A 22,090-nucleotide genomic window follows, 5' to 3' on the forward strand; every position below is an offset into this window, starting at 1 on the left:
AGCGATGGTTGCCAAATTTTTAATAGTCTGTTTATATACATTGTAATTGTACTATTGATTTAATTCTAAATGTAATAGGTGTTGAATAAGATTTTCATTTATTTTAAATAGGTCTCTTGAAGTTCTTAAATAGAATGGTCTTATCCATGTTTTATGTAAATATTTGTTTGCTGTATATGTATAAAAAAATTGTATGTATACACTTTAATGAGACAGAAAAAAGCATGAAAAAATAGATATTCTAAGATTAATATTTTTTGCAAATTAAAGATATTCTATGCTCAAATTTTTTTTTAAAAATATTAATGATTGCCACACAGTCTCTTTGTATGTATAAAATAAACATGTTTGGAATTCATTTAAGGTAGATATATGATATGTTTTGAAGTCAGTACACACTATATGTAGTCACCATATGCATATATAGTGTCATTAAAAAAATGCCAGTTTTTTTAAGAAAAGACCAATTTTACTTGACCCGTAATAGGGAATAGTCAGCTTCCCATACATAGTTTATTCATTATTTTATTCAAATTAAATATATTCAATAACTAAAGAATTTCTTGGATTTTAATGCATTTCTAAGATAAAAAATATTTTACCAAAAGATGAGCATAGTATATCTTTATCATTATCCTGGCAATTATCTGAGTTGATTTGATCTTTCAACCAGAGATATTAACACAATATCAACTTTTTCTGTACGAAATCTTCTGTGGTCATAGTATTATTTTTACAATAGCAGGGCTGGGAATCAAAACTGCGTCGTATCCTACAAAATGTAAACAAACGCCGCCATCTTGGAGCGAAAAATGTATGTTTTTGTATATAACTCTTTTTGTTTGAAATGACTGAAAACCAGATATATGTATTAACACGCTACACTATTTTCCGCTTCATTCGGTATATGCATCTTGCACAACTATTTTGTAAAACAAAAGTTATAGCGAACTTGCAACTCGAAGCGGGGCAGAATTTTTATGAAAATGTGTGGATACGACGCAGTTCATATTGCTTTATCTATCGTTTTTTCATCAAATCAATTATATACTCGTTTTCAGAGTTCACCATAAACTTCAAAACATAATTTTGCATCATTTACTAAACTTTCATTAAAAAGAGATGTTTATTTTGTAAGAAAATAATGATTTTTACGAAATGATACGACGCAGTTGAAAATAAAATATGATACGACGCAGTTGTATTTTCAGTGCAGGCTGCATATTGGTTAATGATATACTATGCTCAAATTTGATATCAGAAAATTTTGACAATTGCTACACAGTCTCTATGTAATATGAAAAAAAACATGTTTTGACTTCTTACAAAGTTAGTTTGTCATATTTAAAACTCTACACACATAGGTCGTCACAATATAAATATATAGTGTCGTTAAAAAAACTGGCAGTTTAAATTATGTGCTAGGTACTCGGCTTTTCCTTTTGTTTTCTTATTTAAGACATATTTCCCCTTCAAGTGATATATAATTTATTTGTTTTTATATATAACTCTCACGACAATAACTGCAGTGCACAAATTTTTTGGACAACCCTCGTATGCTAATAATGTCCAACAACATTTCTTGTTTACAACTTAAGTCAAAAGCAGAGGTCACTCATTGGTTCCATAAAAATGGAAATGTAATACAATTCTATTAAGGCTGCATTTTTTGGTCGCATTGTAGTTCCTATCATAAGCATCTACAAATTCCGAAAAGTTGTATCAAATGCAATATACATTGAAACACATGATCGCACACCAATATAACAACGTGTTCCAGTGATGCCTTAGCATGCTTCTAAAATTGTTCCCGTGAGTTCGAAATGGTAGTGATTACTATTTTTGATACAAAATTCCTTATTCCAGTGTAACCTCTCCAGGACCCTGTATTAATCAGGAATGACTTTAAAAAAAAGAAAAAGAGAAAGAATTTCAAATATTGAAAAGGTCTCTCGCTATCGGGAGAGAGCTATGCGCAAATTGCATGCCTACCTTTGTTATTTGTAATTAGCAATAATTTCCGTCAATTCCGTTATTATTTATGTCTTTTACGTGCCGATTTTATTGTATTATTGATTTCATTTTCTTAATAATCGGTGAGAATAGATGGGCTTTATTATTTGAAACTGAACTTTAATTTTTTTAAATTGTATTATAAATGGTTAAGCTACAATATATTTTTGCGAGTAGGTTATGTGTTCCGTTTTCAGCGCCGCGGAACTTTACCGCTAATTTTGTCGTATTGCATTTCTTTACCGCCGATGAGGAAAGGTCTACGGAATGTATTTTCTATATTTGCACTTTAGTATCATTCTTTTCCATTAAAAAACTTTAAAATTACATATGATACAACTACAAATTATTTTGTAAAGAAGGTGTCCGTTTTGAAAAGGTATTTTACGCTGTGCACCGATAAATTTGATACAGGTATGGGCAGACATGATCTTTCAACAGTATTGAAGAAGTTTTCACAATATTGAACAGAAAAGTTAGGTCAGATTATTGCATCGAATTTTCAACAGACTAGTACAGACCTTCATACTAAAGTGTGATTTTTATTTTGATAATGAATTGCCTGAAAACTTAAACAAAAGTTTTCAGAAAATGACTTCACAGAGGATTACCCCCTGTTTACAATGAAAATTTCTCTGCTAGTCTTACCGAAATAAGAAATTTAAATGTTATTCTCTTTATAATGAATTCAAATACAAAAAAAAAATGTATTTATAATCTTAAAACTTCACGCCAGAAGTTAATAAAAAGCTGCTTAATAGTACAGCTGATGTTAACAAATTTTGTTGAAAAAAAAAAAAAAAAAAAAAAAAAAAAAAATCAGACAGGTGTGTTCCACCGAGGCCGAGCTGTTTATGTTTACTGAATTCAAATCACTTGAACTGAACTGCTATGAATTCGAAAACCTCCAGGGAGTTTTTATTCTTTCGTGTGGAAAACCTATCAAGCTAGTTTCAAAATGTCGATGGTTCACTGCAGGTGCAACATTTTGCCTGAAATAATGCTTAAAATCGCACCTGAGGTCCTCTCCCCTAGTAAAGCTAATGTGTAGAGTGAAAGTTTGAAAACAAACCACAAAAAACAGTCATTATCCAGATCATGCAGAACCACAGTTAACTTAGAGCTTAGCTAGCCAAAATGAATTCAAGTCAATAGATTTCTACATTTGTTTTTGCGAAAAAAAAAATCGGGATAATATTGAACATACAGGAAAATATAAGAACTTATTTCAGATATTATGATCAACTAGGTAACATGTTCATGTTTAACTGAAAAGTAGCTTCTGCAATGTAAACTTTCAAATGAAATGTTATACTAGTATTGGACATGACACAATGTATTCTAAATAATCAAAAGCAACAGAACATTGCTTTACACCGCAAATGATCTGTGTTTTTTTATCTAGCGCAAGTAATTATTCCATAAAATAGAAATATATTGCCAAAATTATCCCTGTTGAAAAGACTGTAAAAAATACAACTGCGTCGTATCATATTTTATTTTCAACTGCGTCGTATCATTTCGTAAAAATCATTATTTTCTTACAAAATAAACATATCTTTTTAATGAAATTTTAGTAAATGATGCAAAATTATATTTCGAAGTTTATGGTCAACTCTGAAACAAATATATAATTGATTTAAAGGAAAAAAACAATAGATAAAGCAATATGAACTGCGTCGTATCCACACATTTTCATAAAAATTCTGCCCCGCTTCGAGTTGCAAGTTCGCTATAACTTTTGTTTTACAAAATAGTTGTGCAAGCAACATATACCGAACGAAGCGGAAAATGGTGTAGCGTGTTAATACATATATCTGGTTTTCAGTCATTTCCAACAAAAAGAGTTATAAACAAAAACATACGTTTTTCGTTCCAAGATGGCGGCGTTTGTTTACATTTTGTAGGATACGACGCAGTTTTGATTCCCAGCCCTGAATAGGTTTATCTCTTAGATTTGGTTTGCTAAATTGATAATCATGGTCATGCAACTACATAGTTAGGTGAAGAAGCATGCGCTTGTTTTGGTTGAGTCTATTTTTCTCTTTAGGGGGTTGAGTTGTCATACACAAATTTACAATTTATATGCATTTATTTTTTTTCAATGATTGTTATTATCTAAAATGCTTCTGGGATTGTTGTTTTATCAATTCATTTGTAAATAAGATTGTTATATGTCTATTAACGGAATCATTTTAATGAACACGAAATAAGTTCACACCTACATGTGTATTGGTAACGTGATGGTTTAAACCAATGAAAACACGTCAATATTATTATATTATGTAGCCAGCAAACTTTGAATTGCAAGTAATTTTTCATATCTTTTCGGCAGGATAAACTGTCCGAGGATTCGTATCGTAAAATGGCTGCCATTTACAGTATCAAGTGCGTATACCTTTTTCATATTTAATTGTAATAAATATTTACAAACTGTGTCTTTCGGGTTTTTTTTATATCAATATATAACCAATAATGATGTAAATATGAATAAATAATCATATCTCAAATCTTTGACTATGATTTACAATGAAATTGTACCTTAAGTGTATTAAAAAAGTTTTTAATTTCCTGTAATTTTATTTTGTGATTATGCTTCAAAGCAGTCAATTGACCGTGAATTTTCTTTTCATATTTTGATTTCCTTGAAATCATTTTTCTCATCTGAAGGCATGCAACTTTAATATGGTGATACATTAATTACATTCCATGAAAATGTTTAAAGATATAAAATATCCCATGTCATGTTTGTTCATTTTACATTACACCTTTAATTCAGCAAACATAAATTCTTCACAAAAACGTAGTATGCAATCGTACCTATATTACATACGAATGTATGTAATATTTTTCTTGTTTACAGTATGCTTCCTGGTGTCAATAAAATACTGTAATTGTTCTCATTATCACTTGACTTAATTGAACCGGAGGCAATAATTAGACTTCCTAAATTTACATTTTCATTTTAATAATAGAAGATTGATTTTTAAAGAAACTGGATAAAAGAACAAACTAATATTTTGTACACATCATTATCATTTCAACAGTCTTGACATTGCTTTCGTATTTACATGCCAAAACGTGAAATACATTTTATGGGTATATCAACCACGTCATTAAGTCATTTCAGCTTAACGTTATAATACTCTTTTAAATGAGTCAATTAACTGTCAAAATTGTAAACTTTAATGTAATATTTGTTAAAATTTTTATTTTAGATTTTCTCTTACATTGGTCGGATAATGGAAGATATGATATTCGGATTGATTCACTTGAACATCAATGACCACAAACGAGACTAACGTTAAAGATTTATGAAGCCACATCAAATTATATGGGCAGCTGTATAATAGCATGTTTTATGCTTTCTCAAAAGCACTAAGGGTATGTGTTAAACCTTTCTATAATGTTACAGCCGCTTGTAAATATAGATTTTTGAGAAAATTTTATGATACTGAGTGTCTGCAAAAGTTTAATGTAAAAAAAAACTTATTTAAATAGATGAAATATTCGAAGGAAATATATGTAGTCTATTATTACTTTAATTCAGGCTCTTTTCTCTATCAAGGAAGTACAAGCTGAGACAAGCTGGAAAGTAATATAAACACATTGTGGGAAACTGTCAAAAAGTTGTGGTTGAACAGAAATAAGACGCTCAGCTGATGCAAAATAACACATAGATGTGATGTTTTGAAAAAAACATTTATTCAACGAAGTTCTCTGAACACACATATGGCAAAACACACTGGCGAGAAAAATCATATATGTGGAATGTTTGATGAAGCATTTTCTCTACGAAGTTAATTGAACAAACACTTGACAATGCACACTGGAGAGAAGAAACATAAATGTTTAGTATGTGATAAAGTGTTTTCTCAACAATGTAATTTGAAAGTGCATATGACAATACACACTGGCGAGAAGAACCATGAATGCAAAGTGTGTTATAAAGCATTTTCTGTACGAAGTCGTTTGGTCAGGCATATGACAATACACACTGGTGAAAAAAATCATATTTGTCTAATGTGTGATAAAGCATTTTCTCAACAAAGATATTTGAACCAGCACTTGACAATACACACTGGCGAGAAGAATCATCAATGTAAAGTGTGTTATAAAGCATTTTCTCAACAAAGTACTTTGAACACGCATATGAAAATACATATTGGCGAGAAGAATCATAAATGTGAAGTGTGTGATAAAGCATTTTCTCTACGAAGTTATTTGGACAGTCATATGATAATACACTCTGGCGAGAAAAATCATATATGTAAAATATGTGATAAAGCATTTACTCAACGAAGTGCTTTGAACACACATATGACAATACACATTGGCGAGAAGAATCATAAATGTGAAGTGTGTGATAAAGCATTTTCTAAACAAAGTAATTTGAACAAACATATGAAAATACACTCTGACGAGAAAAATCATATTTGTACAATATGTGATAAAGCATTTTCTCAACATAGTTATTTGAACAGGCATATGAAAATACACACTGGCGAGAAGAATCATCAATGTACACTGTGTGATAAAGCATTTTCTGTACGAAGTACTTTGAACAGTCATATGACAATACACACTGGTGAGAAGAATCATATATGTAAAATGTGTGATAAAGCATTTTCTTTACGAAGTAGTTTGATCACACATATGACAAAACACATTGGTGAGAAAAATCATGTATGTAAAATGTGTGATAAAGCATTTTTTCTGCGGAGTCAATTGATCAGGCATATGAATTTAAATCAGCATATGACAATACACACTGGCGAGAAGAATCATATATGTAAAATGTGTAATAAAGCATTTTCTCAACGAGGCAATTTGACCAAGCATATGAAAATACACACTGGCGAGAAGAATCATCAATGTAAAGTGTGTGATAAAGCATTCTCTCAACGAAGTACTTTGAGCAGTCATATGACAATACACACTGGTGAGAAGAATCATGTATGTGAAGTGTGTAATACGGCATTTTCTTTACGAAGTATTTTGATCAAACATATGACAATACACACTGATGAGAAAAATCATAAATGTAAAATGTGTGATCAAGCATTTCGTCTACAAAGTCATTTGATCAGGCATATGAATTTAAATCAGCATATGACAATACACACTGGTGAGAAGAATCATATATGTGAAGTGTGTGATAAAGCATTTTCTCAACGAAGTAGTTTGAACCGGCATATGACAATACACACTGGTGAGAAGAATCATAGATGTGAAGTGTGTGACAAAACATTTTCTCAACGAAGTAGTTTGAACCAGCATATGACAATACACACTGGTGAGAAGAATCATAAATGTAAAGTGTGTGATAAAGCATTTTCTCAACGAGTAACACTGAAGACACATTTAAAAATACATACTAAATACAAGGAAAAAATAGATAAAGGACATTTGTGATTATTTATTTTCTAATTACTGTTATCTTTTCTCACATACATGTATATGGCAAAACATGCTGGCGAGAGTAACACAATTGTGAAATGTGTGATATAGCGTTTTGTACTTGAGGTAGTTTCATCACACATACATGTATGGCAAAATGCTGGTAAAAGAAAACCTTATTGTGGTTTGTGCAATTCAGCGTTTCTCATCGAGGTTCTTTGAACAAACAAAATAATTGATATAACAGATTTATATTGATCTGACAGATCAAAACATAAATATGAATTGAATGAAAATTTATTTTATGAAGAAGTACAATGTAGTTTAATTACTCATTATGTTAATACACACTATAGAGAAGAAATATGGATGCTAATTTGAGATATTTATATATAAAATGACCTTCAAACACATATTACAAGCCACAGAAAGAGAAATGTACATTATTCGTAAGTCATCATTCATACTTATGCGACCACTTAAATAATTATGTGAAATATTAGATCAACTATCAGTCGACAAAAGTACTCAAAATACAAATGTCAATTTTTACTCGCGGGAAGGAACATAGATTCGGTGTTTGAAGAAATTGTGGCATTGAATGATGTTATATTATCAGACATATATGATAACTCACTAACTACTGAAGGGAATGGATTGAAACTTCACACATTTGTTCTCTGTGATTATCTAAGATGATTGGCATAAGTCCTATCACTCTGATTTGCTTTTTTACATAATTATTCACTGGCAATAACGATGAAGTCGAATTCGCGATAACAAATTTATGTAAATTTGACCATCAGACACATAGAGGCCAAAGATTAACAGAGTCTGTTATTTGGTATATTTTGTGTCCCGTCCATAACTTCTTTATAGATCAAGGGATTTTTAAAATACTTTGCACAAATAGTTACAATAATAAGATGATATGTTATGCACAACACCTGCACCACTACCTCCAAGGTCAAAGTCACACTTAGAGGGACAAAGCTTAACATGATAGATTTTTAAATTCCGTGTTTCATTTTATTTCTGTTGCATTTGCAGATCTAGCATTGATCATAATTTTGGGCTGAAAGTCCTGAGTTCCATACCCTAATCTTTTGAAATAGCACAATTTTATGCTTCATATAAAACTTCCCCGAGGCGGGGGACGTTGGTAACTCTGTTACAAATTCTTATTTAATTTGTTTCGATATTTGTCTATTTTATCTCAAAACAGGGTTGTTTCTTTGCAAATCAGCAAAATTTTACATTATCTTTATGTACCATTCAATTTTAGCAAAATGCGATCAATATTAGTTATATAAAACAAAGAAAATAAAATCAGGATCACTTGATCCTGATCCTGATCTTTTCTTTGTGAACACGGGGCCTGGTTCCCAACATCTATTGATTCCAATATCATATCTAGTTTGGTTCCCAGCATCTATTGATTCCAATATTATATTAAGTCTGGTTTCCAGCATATATTGTTAGCATATACATGTTTTTATTTCTTTTTTAATAATCGAGCTAATGCAGTCACCCATTTGTCTGCGTCGGTGCAGGCGTCCCTGTGGTCAAGTTTTGCATGTAAGCTGGTATCTCCATAGCTACTGACGGGAATGGATTGAAACTTCACACACTTGTTCTCTGTGATTATCTAACATGATTGACACAAGTCCCATAACTCTGATTTGCTTTTTTACATAATTATGCCCCATTTTCGACTTAGAAATGTTTGGTTAAGTTTTTGCGGGTAAGCTGGTATCTCCATAACTACTGAAGGGAATGGATTGAAACTTCACACGCTTGTTCTCTGTGATTATCTTAGATGATTGGCACAAGTCCGATAACTCTGATTTGCTTTTTTACATAATTATGCCCCTTTTTCGACTTACAAATTCTTGGTAAAGTTTTTGCGTGTAAGCTGGTATCTCCATAACTACTGAAGGGAATGGATTGAAACTTCACACATTTGTTTTCTGTGATTATCTAAGATGATTGGCACAAGTCCTATCACTCTGATTTGTTTTTTTACATAATTTTGCCCCCTTTTCGACTTAGAAATTCTTGGTTAAGTTTTTGCGTGTAAGCTGGTATCTCCATAACTACTGATAGGAATGGTTTGAAACTTCACACACTTGTTCTCTGTGATTATCTTAGATGATTGGCACAAGTCCGATAACTCTGATTTGCTTTTTTACATAATTATGCCCCTTTTTAGCTCACCTGAGCATGCTCAGGGTGAGCTTTTAGGATCGATAATTGTCTGTCGTCCGTCCGTCGTCTGTTCACATTTAGTTGTTAACACTCTAGCGGTCGCATTTTTGCCTCAATCATCATCAAACTTGGTCAGGATGCTTATCTAGATGTTAGCTCGGATGAGTTCGAACATGGGTCATCTCGGATGAGAAACTAGGTCACAAGAGCTAAAAATAGAAAAACCTTGTTAACACTCTAGACGTCACATTTTTGCATCAATCATCATCAAACTTGGTCAGGATGCTTATCTAGTTGATAGCTCGGACGAGTTTGAACATGGGTCATCTCGGATGAAAAAGTTAGATCTAGAAAAAGTAGGTCACCAGAGCTAAAAATAGAAAAACCTTGTTAACACTCTAGCGGTGACATTTTTGCATCAATCATCATCAAACTTGGTCAATATGTTTGTCTAGTTGATAGCTCGGATGAGTTTGAACATGGGTCATCTCGGATGAAAAAGTAGGTCACTGGAGCTAAAAATAGAAAAACCTTGTTAACACTCTAGCGGTCACATTTTTGCATCACTCATCATCAAACTTGGTCAGGATGCTTATCAAGTTGATAGCTCAGATGAGTTCGAACATGGGTCATCTCGAATGAAAAAGTAGGTCACCAGAACTAAAAATAGAAAAACCTTGTTAACACTCTAGCGGTCACATTTTTGCATCAATCATCATCAAACTTGATCAAGATGCTTGTCTGGGTGATAGCTCGGATGAGTTCGAACATGGGTCATATCGATAACTAGGTCACAGGAGCTAAAAATAGAAAAACCTTGTTAACACTCTAGTGGTCACAATTTTGACTCAATTGTCATCAAACTTGGTCAGGAAACTTGTCTAGGTCATTGCTGGGAACAAATCGAACATGGGACATCTCGGATGAAGAACTAGGTCACAGGAGCTAAAAATAGAAAAATCTTGTTAACACTCTAGTGGCTACTGTTGTGATCCAAATATTCTGTTAATTGGTCTGAAAGTTTGTTTTGATGATTTCTAAGTCAAGATCGAACATGGGTCATCTTGGATGAAAAACTAGGTCACACCGCCCAAATATGGAAAAACCTTGTTAACATTCTAGTGGTCACATTTTCTACTCAATTATCATCAAACTTGGTCAGGATGCTTGTCTATGTAATTCCTTGGATGAGTTCGAAATCGCATGTGAAACTAGGTCACCGGAGCTAAAAATAGAAAAATCTTGTTAACACTCTAGTTGCTTCTGTTTTGATCCAAGTATCCTGGAAATTGGTCTGAAAGTTTGTTTTGATGATTTCTAGGTCAAGTTTGAATATGTGTCACCTGGGTAAAAAAACTAGGTCGCACTGCTCAAATATGGATAATCCTTGTTAACACTGTAGTGGTCACATTTTTGACTCACCTGTCATGAGATTTGGTCAAAAGGCTTGTCTTGGTAATTGTTTGGATGAGTTTGATAAGTCAGGTGAGCGATCTAGGGCCATCATGGCCCTCTTGTTTGACTTAGAAATTCTTGGTTAAGTTTTTGCTAGTAAGCTGATATCTCCATAACTACTGAAGGGAATGGATTGAAATTTCACACACTTGTTCTCTGTGATTATCTTAGATGATTGGCACAAGTCCCATAACTCTGATTTGCTTTATTGCATAATTATGCCCCTTTTTCGACTTAAAAATTCTAGGTAAATTTTTGCTTGTTTTTACTACTGAAGGGTTTGTACCTTTTCGGACAATTTTATGTATTCATATAGGTAAGCATTATTATACTCAATAAAACACCCTTGTGACAACTTTTCGAATAGTCGTGCCGACAGTTCTTGTTTGTAATGGACTATATTATCTTATAATGGTTGCTATTCATACATTGTATGTACATTTTGTTTTCATGTTTTTTTTGTTGTTTTTTTTCATTAAAATAACTTTCTGTTATAGTTCACAAGTATCTTTTCTTTGTTTGTTCCTTTGTTTGCAAAGATAAACTTTAGCAATATTTAATGTTCCGTATACATTAACTGCAAATAACATTCCTTAAAAAATAAATGAATGAATGAATGAAACATAAAATATGAATAACTGAATAATAATATAGAAACAAGAATGAATGAATGAATGAATGAATGTATAAGGAAGAACAATAGAAAGAAAGAAAGAAAGAAAGAAAGTAGAAAAAAAGAAATAAAGAAAGAGAAAAGCAAGAAAGAAAGAAAGAAAGAAGAAAGAAAGAAAGAAGAAAAAAGAAAGAAATAAAGAAAGAGAAAAGAAAAGAAAGAAAGAATTAAAGAAAAGAAAGAAAGAAAGAAAAGAAAATTGAAAGAAAGAAAGAAAGTTTAATGAATTACCATTTTACTATACAAATGTATTTTATTTTTTCATTATATTTCAGTTTATTAATAGTTCTTCGGAAGAAAAAAAATAACTGCATTTTATTTCATTTCCAACATATTTAAAATGGGGCTCAATATTGCACCAAAAGTTATCAACTAAATGCAAGTATAAATGACTGACAGAACAGGACATTTTTCGCAGCATCTTTTAAATTTAGGAATACACAATTTCTGTACTAGAGTATTTTGAACGGTGGCATAAAAGTGACATTTGCATTTTATTTTTTATACCTTTTTTTTGTTTTTCGTACATATATTTTAGTTTTTGTTTTTGTTTGTTGTACATTTTTTTTTAGTTTAGAATACATACTTTTTTTAATTTTGCATACATATTCTCTTTTAGTTTTGCATACATAATTATGTTACTTTAGTTTTTTGTACATATCTTATTTTTTTGTACATATTTTTACATGACGGCATTTGCAAAGTAGAGGTTTGGATAATTATGCCATTTGAAAAAAACATTTTTTTAACACTTCGCCGCCTGTAAATTACAGTACCCCATTTGCAAATTCCATTTGCAAGTACCAACATTTTCATTTTGGAGGTATCAAAAAAATAACAACACCTCTAGTATATAAATAATCCGCGGTAACCCAAAGAAAGGTTAAGCATATTGTCTCGTTGTGGTTCACATTTTACACAAGGTGCCTGAAAATCCTTTATGGAGATAAGGAGCGGACATGAAACCCAAGTCTTAATCCTTTGACCTGCAGGGCGAAGATTAATTTTACCAGTGGTCGGCTTGGTTTAAAGTAAATGCCCCCCACCGCTATCCTCAGGGGGGCGGGGGCGGGGTGTTGAGTGGTGCATATTCATGATAATAACTGATCACCAATCAACAATCCTTTCCAAATAGACTCTAATATAAAAGTATATAATAATAAAAAACAATAATTATATAAAATACATATAATTTAAAAAATGGGCCGAAAAGGGTCTGCTGAAACCAGACTTGCCCGGCCGAAAACGACTGGTCCGATTCCAAAAATTGGCCGAAATGTGACCAAACCACTGTGCTAGTTTTATACTCAACTATTGGCTGTTATGAGATGTGAAGGCTGTTTTGATTGGCTAAAATATGTACGAAAAACAAAAATAAAATATGTACGAAAAACTAAAATAAAATATGTATGCAATATTAAAAAAAGTATGTATGCAAAACTAAAAAAATATGTATGCAAAACTAAAAAAATGCAAATGTCACTTTTATGCCACCGTAATTTTGTTATATGAACACAATTTTTAGATATTTCAAGTGGTAAAATTAATGAAACTTTTATCACTCAAACATCATCAAAGTATTTACCGTCATCTTCACTTGAACTCCACCTCTAATATTTCAATGTTGCAGATCGAAAATAAGTCATTACTCAGTATTTAAGCAGAACTCAGACGACATCTTTAGACCTCTGGAACCCAAAGTGCGTTGATCTGTAGCATATTAACGCACTTTGGGGTCAATTTCTCGATTTTGACCCCAAAGTGCGTTGGACCCCAAAGTGCGGTGCGAAGTTTAACGGACCCCAAAGTGCGGTGTTACACTGCCGTTACTGATATTAAGCTAAATTGCCACTGATTTGTTTCCATACTTTTTTCAGCGCGTCGCATTATTTCATCAAGCGATAAAATCACCGATTTGGATATATATTATTTTTATTCTTACAAGACATTAAGGCTATTGCGACTGATTTGTTTCCGTATCTATTTTCAGCGCGTTGCATTTTAGTGGTTTCGTCATAATTTAGCACACACTTTCAGTCCTTAATTAAGGCTCCCACGTTTACAATTTTTATTTGTTTGGGTCATCAGACCAAACAATTAATGGTAGAGAAATTTCAGACTCTGATGCTGTTAATTGCAAATGCCGAAAGTAGGTTACTTTTTTGAAGCGGTTACTTCCTTTTATATGTACACTAACGCCGAAAAATTCAGGGGAGATCACTGCGTGAAGATTGTTAAATGACAGGCGCATTAATTTTCAAGCAAAATAGTTCCCGAAAGGTCGAAGATTTCTTATATTGTTTTGTTCTTTATAGATAAACATGCCTATAGTAAGCTCCATGATTATTTACATCTGTGTTAAACAACCGGTTTAGCGTCGAAATAATAAGAGTTACAAGCCCTAATATAGAATAATATGGTTTTCTTCAGGTCATTCACATAACTTCACCGTGGCCGAGGGGCTTGCACGCTCGCTTAGGAATTAAGAGGTCTGTAGTTCAAATCCCAGTTAAGGCAACTCATTCTTTTTAATTGTTTATGTCAAATAAACATTGAATTGAATATCAGTGTTGTAATTAATCTTATAGCCAATTTACTACAGTTAAAACAATGGAAAGCACTGGTGGCACTGTACAAAACAAATTGGTTTATAATCTCACAACCTTTACCTTTCTGACATGAGGCCCAAACAAATTCAGCGCCTTCTGTGCTTTGATTTGTAAACGTTTACACGATTGCTAAGAACCGAAACGGTGGTACTTATAATTATGTGCTATGTTTCACCGTGTATTTAAGTCGCCAAATGATGACTTACTATCTATTTTTAACGGAAGTACAAATAATTATGTTCAGAACTCATCAGGATTGAGTCGGCACACATTTTCAGCATTGTATCATCATTTAGCTCTTGAAAGATCAAAGGAAAATCAACCATACCAAAATTGTATTATGTCACGAGCGATTATTGCACGGTAATGCTGTGTGGATGGTTGTAAATACTTATTATTCGTAATTTAATTCGGATTAAACCATTTACAATTGATAGAATTCATGATAACAGGCAATGATTAAGACATTTTGTAAGACAATAATGGTCATATTTCGATTGAACGGTAAACTTATTCGTGAACGTTTACGACTGAAAATCGAAACGAATCCGTTTAAACGTGTAACCGTAGGGGCCTTAGTCCTTATATTCAATAAGTTGAAGTGTTGGTCGTGTTAGAATGTACAATACGCCGTATTTATAGAATTAAGGTTACATATATCTATTATATAAAGTTAATGTATTTTTAAAAACAATAAAACTGCAATAAATCAGCACAAAATAATTAAAACATGCTTTAAATTATATATGGCGCAACTCTTATTTTGCTTTATTTCGTGAAATATCTAGATCAAAATTAGAATATTAATATGCAACAACTTAAGTCTCAGTATGCCAATGTTTAAAATAAATTTATGAATTGCAACACCGTGTTTGACATTGATTTTCCCTATATACATATAGTAAAAACTTATAAAATCTTCTTTCAAAGAACCCAAAGAGCTAGAGCCAAGATATTTAGCATGAAACATCTTCTAATGAGTGTCTATCAATTTTTTTCAAATAAAAGCCCTGGGGTCAAAATTGGCCCGCCCGAAGGGGTCATTGAATTTCTTTATATGTGTAAAGCAAAAACTTTAAAGAAAAAATCTTCTTTGAAAAAAACCCAAATAGCTAGAGTTTTGATACTAAGCATGAAACATCTTCTAGTGAGTGTCTACAAAGTTTGTTCAAATAAAAGCCCTTGGGTCAAAATTGGCCCCGCTCCGGGGGTCATTGATTTTATTTATGTGTATAGCAAAAACTTTAAAAAATCTTTGAAAAAAACCCAAATAGCTAGAGTTAAGATATTGAACATGAAACATCTTCCAGTAACTGTCTTCAAAGTTTGTTCAAATAAAAGCCAAATTGGCCCTGCCCCAGGGGACATTGATTTTCCTTATATGTGAATAGCAAAAACTTAAAAATTGAAAATAAAAACAAATAGCTAGAGTTTAGATATTAAGCATGAAACATCTTCTAGTGAGTGTCTTCAAAGTTTGTTCAAATTAAAGCTCTGGGGTCAAAACTGACCCCGCCCTATGTTCGTCATTGCTTTTAACTATATGTGTATAGTTAAAACTTAAAAAAAATCTTCTTTTTTTAAACTCAACCAGATTGACCTTAGACGTTTAGCATGAAACATCTTCTAATTGGTGTCTACCAAGTTTGTTCAAATAAAAGCCCTGGGGTTTAAACTGGACCCGCTCTGGGGGCCTATATACAGATGAGCGATTTAAGGGCCACCATGGTCCTCTTGTTTTTATAATGTAATGCTATGTATAATGATGTACTGAGTTCAAGACAAATTAAAATCATTTTCTGTACTGTAACTTTATTAAAGGGATAGAACACAACGTTCTACAGACGCTACATGAAACATAGAATATTTAACATACAAAAGGCTAAATGCACATATTCAAACACTTATAGCTATGTATATTTGTACAATATAAATAAAAAGGTCGGAAATCGTATGTTCGTTTGCTATATGCTTTACAATGATCTATTTCTAGTACATGGTGGTATCACTGTCGGAATATCGAAACAAATGTACAATGTCTATAGATTATAGAGTATTTAACATTTAGTTGTATAATACGGATTTATATTTTTTTGGACTTATGATAAAATATTGAGAAATATTGATGAAATAAATGTCAAAATTTATTTTTTCGCTGCAGTGAAACATAATTTCTGTATTTTCACCGGTGTCTTGCCGAACTACGTTCACCTTAAGTCAGCCAGTACACAAAATTAGAATGGAATTCTTCCTATTAATAAGGTTTAAAAAGAATAAACGGAAAATTCAACTTTTTCCAATTAATACAGGATTTATTTTCGTCTTGTGGTATAAAAATTATCATATTTCACTAAATATTTATTTTCATACCACTCAGTGAAAATAAATCTTGTATTTATAGAAGAAATTTGAATATCCTCTATATATTATTTCATCGTATGATTTGATGTAGCTTTAATTGCAAAAACCAAAGTATAATGTTTTTATTTAACAAAAATATATATATATAAATAAGTACCGTGGTTAAAGAGTATGCTTCTATAAAATACGATATTGAAAATATAGCGATATTTGCACTTTATCATTTTGATTAATTATATGCAAATTCAAGCTATTTTGTCCTCTATTCTATGCAATGTACAATTTCAATTAAACTTAGAGGGAACAGTCGATCGGTTTACTAATTAAAAAATTATGACACGTTGCTCATTATGATTATCATATGATATGGCTTTATCGATTCCTCGCCAATATATCCCTTTACAATTATTTTGATACAATTTATATATAATATAGTGAATAATGAGTGTAATTGAATAACGAAATAATACTAAGATAAGTATTTTTCAGCCAATTACATGTCATTATCAAGGTTATTATCTAATCTTATCTGAGATAATTATAATGAATTGTGATTTCAAACGCCAATCTATTGAAAGCGTACTTCCGGATATTGATACAATGCCATAATTGTTTTTATTGTCACCTAATTTTATTCAACCGAGGGTAATTTTCGGACTTCGTAATTAACCTTATATCATTCTACCAGAAATTCGATATTTAAAGAAACTTCATTAAAGCTGGACATCTACATTTCCCATGTTATTACTAAGGCGTTTACCAAATACAGACAAAAACGGTTTGATTTACTTTTTTTTCATTATTGTTACGATTCGTCAGTTATTTAGTCAAACATTTATTTAATGGATAAAATAATATTTTATTATTATTCTATTTTGTGATAGAGATAAATTTGTAAGAAATGTTGTTAGATCTCGAACTGTACGTAATGTAAGCATAATTATGTAGAAGAAAAATCCGAACGAACAGAAACATCTTACACTGAGTGTCGGTACAGACTTTGGTATTTTGTATCATGGTTACTGATTAAAGCAAAAGCCAGGTTATGACGACTTCCCGCCATAAGATAGACAAATCTTTTGGTTTGTTGCAACAATCAGTGTTTTGTCATTCTTCTTGTATGTTACATATATAAGTCATTTTTCAGAACGGAACATTTCTATTTAGGTATTTTTCTAATAAGAGTAGCTTTTGATCTAAGAACGCAATTCAATAATAAAAAGCGTCATTTTAAAGCGCTTGTTTGAGATTTTATTGTTAGTTTAGTACCTGTAAAACACTTGAAAATTCTGACAAATGTGCAACACTCAATTATCTTTATCTGCGCAATATTAGGCCAAACAATTTTGCCGCATAATATACTACTCTTACACCTGCAACTTTTGCAGACTAAACTATCTATCCCGGGGGAAATTGTTTAACGTGTGTACCCAGAGAGCCTGATATTCCCGTCTGTGATGACAAACAGTACTTATTTCATTTTCCTGGATTCAACATAATGTAATAAAGCAAAACAATGACGCGTTTATTTGTTCGTTACATTTTTATACATGTACAAATGCATGAAATTACAACTTCGTTCTAATCGCAGCAATGACGTAATCTCAAGAACTTAGTTAATTCTTAATGACGTCACTCCATTTTATTGAATGTTTCCAAACTTAATTAAGCTAAATGTTTAGTTTTCGTTATTTTCTTTCGAATGATGATTTAGAACGTAATTGACACTAGTTATGAATAGAGATTAATTAATTTATCTTATTAGACATTAGATGTATTATAAACCTCAAATTTGATATCTTATTTCCAGCAGAAAAATACAAGCTGTCAAGATGAACAATCAAGAACAAATTTGTGAGAAATTATTATCTCAAGGAAATAGAGTAGAAAGAAACATGACGACCAACCAATGTAAAAAGACTTGTGAATGTGAACTATGTAAATCTATTGGCACTCATATGACAAAACATACCACAGGCAAACAATATGTATGTGGAATTTGCGAAAAAAAGTTTTCACAAAGAAATCAACTTAAAATACACATGGCAATGCATACAGGTGAGAATAGATGTGAAATATGTGATAAATCGTTTGCCAACAAGTTTGTCCTTAAACGACATATGGCAATTCACACTGGTGAAAAAAATCATGAATGTGAAACATGCCATCAGGCATTTTCACAGAGCATTCAACTTTTAAAACATTTGACAATTCACAATGGTGAGAGTAAATTCAGTTGTGGAACATGTGAAAAATCATGTGCCGACAAGTATGCTTTAAAACGACACATGAAAACTCACACTGAAAAGAAGAAACATAAATGTGAGTTATGCGGTAAAGCATTTTCTGAGAGAAGTTCCCTGAAAATTCATCTTGCAATACACACTGGAGAGAAAAATTATGAATGTGGACTTTGTGGTAAAAAGTTTATACAAAATTTTCAACTTAAAATACATATGAAAGTTCACACTGGTGAGACGGATTTTAGATGTGATATTTGTGATAAAACGTTTTCTTACCAATGTAATCTTAAAAGACATATTACGAGTCACACTGGTGTGAAGAATCATAAGTGTGAGGTATGTGATAAAGCATTTTCTAGGCGAAGTAATCTTATCAGACATATGGCAATACACACTGGTGAGAAGAAACATAAATGTGAGGTGTGTTATAAATATTTTGCATCACAAAGTAATCTTATCACACACATGATAATACATACTGGCGAGAAGAAACATAAATGTGAGGTATGTGATAAAGCATTTTCTCAACGAGGTAGTCTTACCAGACATATGGCACTACACAGTAGTGAAAAGAAATAGAAGTGTGAATTATGTGATAGATATTTTACATCACAAATTAAACTGATCACACACATGATAATACATACTGACGAGAAGAAACATAGATGAGATGATGAAGCATTTTCTCAACGGGGTCATCTTATCAGACATATGACAATACACACTAAAGTTAAAAAAAAAGAAAAAAAAGAAAAACATAAATGTGAAATTTGTGATACATCATTTTCTAATCGAATTATGAAATCACATTTGAAAGAAATAACATACTTGCATTGCAAGGAAAATAAATAAATAAAGGACATCTGTGATAATGTATTTTCCTATTGCAGGACTCTTATCTCACATATATGGCAAAACGTGCTGGCGAGAGAAACACAAAAAATATGAAATGTGTTATATATTCTACTCGACTAAGTCTTATCAGACATGAGGCAAAAAATTCCTACCAAAAGAAAACGTAATTGTGATTTGTGCAATTAAGCTTATCTCATCGAGGTTCTTTGTGTTTAAAGTGAGACTGCTTAAGTTACATCATATGTTCATTACTTTATATCGCGTTGAACGGCTGTGATGTAATCTTACTTACGTTATTTTTTTCTTATGAACTTGTCGTCAATAACATTTTGCATTACTCGGCTAATGTTTAGTGTCATATTTATGTTCTTTAGGCTCTTTTCTCCCGTATATCCATTATCCAGTCAAAGAAAGAATGGAATGGAATGCAATGAAAGATAGAATTAAAGAAAGAAAGAAAGAAAGAAAGAAAGAAAGAAAGAAAGAAAGAAAGGCAGACAGACAGACAGTTGAATGAATAACCATTTTGATATTTACTTTTTGTTAATCCATTCATGAACATAATTTGGTAAAGAACCCTTATTCCTTAATTGTTTGTCTTGATTTTACAACGGTCTAAGAAATTTCAGAAACATGTGCCTGAAAGTTAGCATGCAAAGTATCATTACAAATTATTAACGACTAGTTTTTTTAACTTGTTGTATCGTTTCATTGCATGGCATTGAATATGGAATAAAGAAATGTAGTTTAGGAATTGTTCACGTGTTAATTGAGAATAAATTTCGAGAAATCAATTACAATAGAGTTACTAATTTAGTAAATGAAGTAAAGTTAAACTCTATGATGAACCTAGCTACTATTTTTGTTACAGTATAATCAAGAAGTGAATAAAGGAAAAAACAGGCCTTAACAAGGTGGACTGATTCATATGCAACATAAATTGTACATGTAACAAATTCTAGTTAAATTGAAAAAACTAACTCACCTTGACTTTATGCATAGTTTTAACATTCAGGTTTTGCTTGCATCGCTATTTTTAAAGGGAGTTAATGACTAAAGTAATTTGCATGACATTTCTAAAAAATAAGAATAAAACCCTCGTACTGCTGATTTATCCAATATCATATCTATACAAGTTAAATGTTGATGCTGAACATCAAAGACGTCGTCAAATGATGCGAACCGTCACAGCTAATGTACAAATCAGAATTGAAAATCGTTCTATATTACAGCTGAACATCCAGAGCACTAAATAATTTTTCTCCATGTTCTTGGTATGTGTGTGTGAAATTCTGAAAATGTTTTGTCTGTTGCAACAAAGATTGAAAACGTCTGGTCGGAGCAAAATAAATTGGATAACAAGTGAAATGAAAATCATTCGTAAAATTAAAATAAATTCATGACAATGACAATTGCTATACGGACAAATGCATATCTACTAGACGGCGCCTGCACCCGCCATCTAATGAAGTCTGTTTTTCAGCATATATTGGTTCCAATATCATATCTTGTCTGGTTCCATATTCTAATGTAAAACATATACATGGTGTTGTAATGGTCTGTACTTGATGACTACCATTCAAATATTTGTATGAGCATTTTTTTGTCATTTTAATTTTCATTTTCATTCATCCGCTTACATCAACTTAAATAAAAAAAAGTTTAAAAAAGAACGAATAATTAAATAAAAGAAGAAAGAAAGAATTAAAGAAAGAAAGAAAGAAAGAAAGAAAGAAAGAAAGAAAGGAAAGAAAGAAAGAAAGAAAGAAAGAAAAAAAAAGAAAGAAAAAAGAAAATAAGGATGCTTCCGATTCCAGATTTTTTGGGCCCCCATCAGTGCTTTCAGCACTTTGATTATTGCTGTGTGTATTGATTACACATAGTTATTTCCCTTTGATAAATGATCGTCATTAACCCTGCCAAAAAATCATTGTGTTACAATTTGTTTCAATAGAATAGTTCAGGTAAAAAGGTTTAATTTATATATTTAGTGGTGAAATAGTACTTTATATGTATATGATCCTTGTTTAAATAATGTTGCTATGTATGGTAAAACTATTTCTCAACATCAACTATTTTCCGCGCCATCACTTATCTATAGATCTAGTCCAAGTTAAAAAATTAAGATTATTTTTCCTGTACTGTTTAAAGTTTAAACCTTATCACAATCTTTTATAATTAAAAAAAAGTTAAAAGAGATTAGGTAATTTAGCAACACATCGTTTTTACAGGCGCCGTTTACACGAAATAAAGAATTTACATTTAAAATACAA

At 31.6% G+C, this 22,090-nt stretch overlaps 1 protein-coding gene across 6 annotated transcripts in view; it reads left to right on the forward strand.

The window, feature by feature from the left end:
* The window catches only part of LOC132749444 (zinc finger protein 665-like), a 32,112-nt gene extending 12,288 nt beyond the window's left edge, over positions 1–19,824 (forward strand). For 3 of the 6 annotated variants that reach the window (XM_060739181.1, XM_060739185.1, XM_060739184.1), the window contains exons 2-4: positions 4,349–4,401; positions 5,232–5,397; positions 5,564–11,583. In XM_060739181.1, the coding sequence (XP_060595164.1) occupies positions 5,836–7,428 (1,593 nt within the window). In that variant the 5' untranslated portion in view covers positions 4,349–4,401; positions 5,232–5,397; positions 5,564–5,835 and the 3' untranslated portion in view covers positions 7,429–11,583. Of the gene's footprint in view, positions 1–4,348; positions 4,402–5,231; positions 5,398–5,563; positions 11,584–18,529 lie in introns of those variants that run through there. The other 3 variants (XM_060739182.1, XM_060739186.1, XM_060739187.1) reach the window with 3 other exon arrangements.
* The last annotated feature ends 2,266 nt before the right edge of the window (positions 19,825–22,090 follow it).

Source organism: Ruditapes philippinarum, unplaced genomic scaffold, assembly GCF_026571515.1.
Source record: "Ruditapes philippinarum isolate M1 unplaced genomic scaffold, ASM2657151v2 ctg2250_1_1_1_1, whole genome shotgun sequence".
Taxonomy (NCBI): domain Eukaryota; kingdom Metazoa; phylum Mollusca; class Bivalvia; order Venerida; family Veneridae; genus Ruditapes; species Ruditapes philippinarum.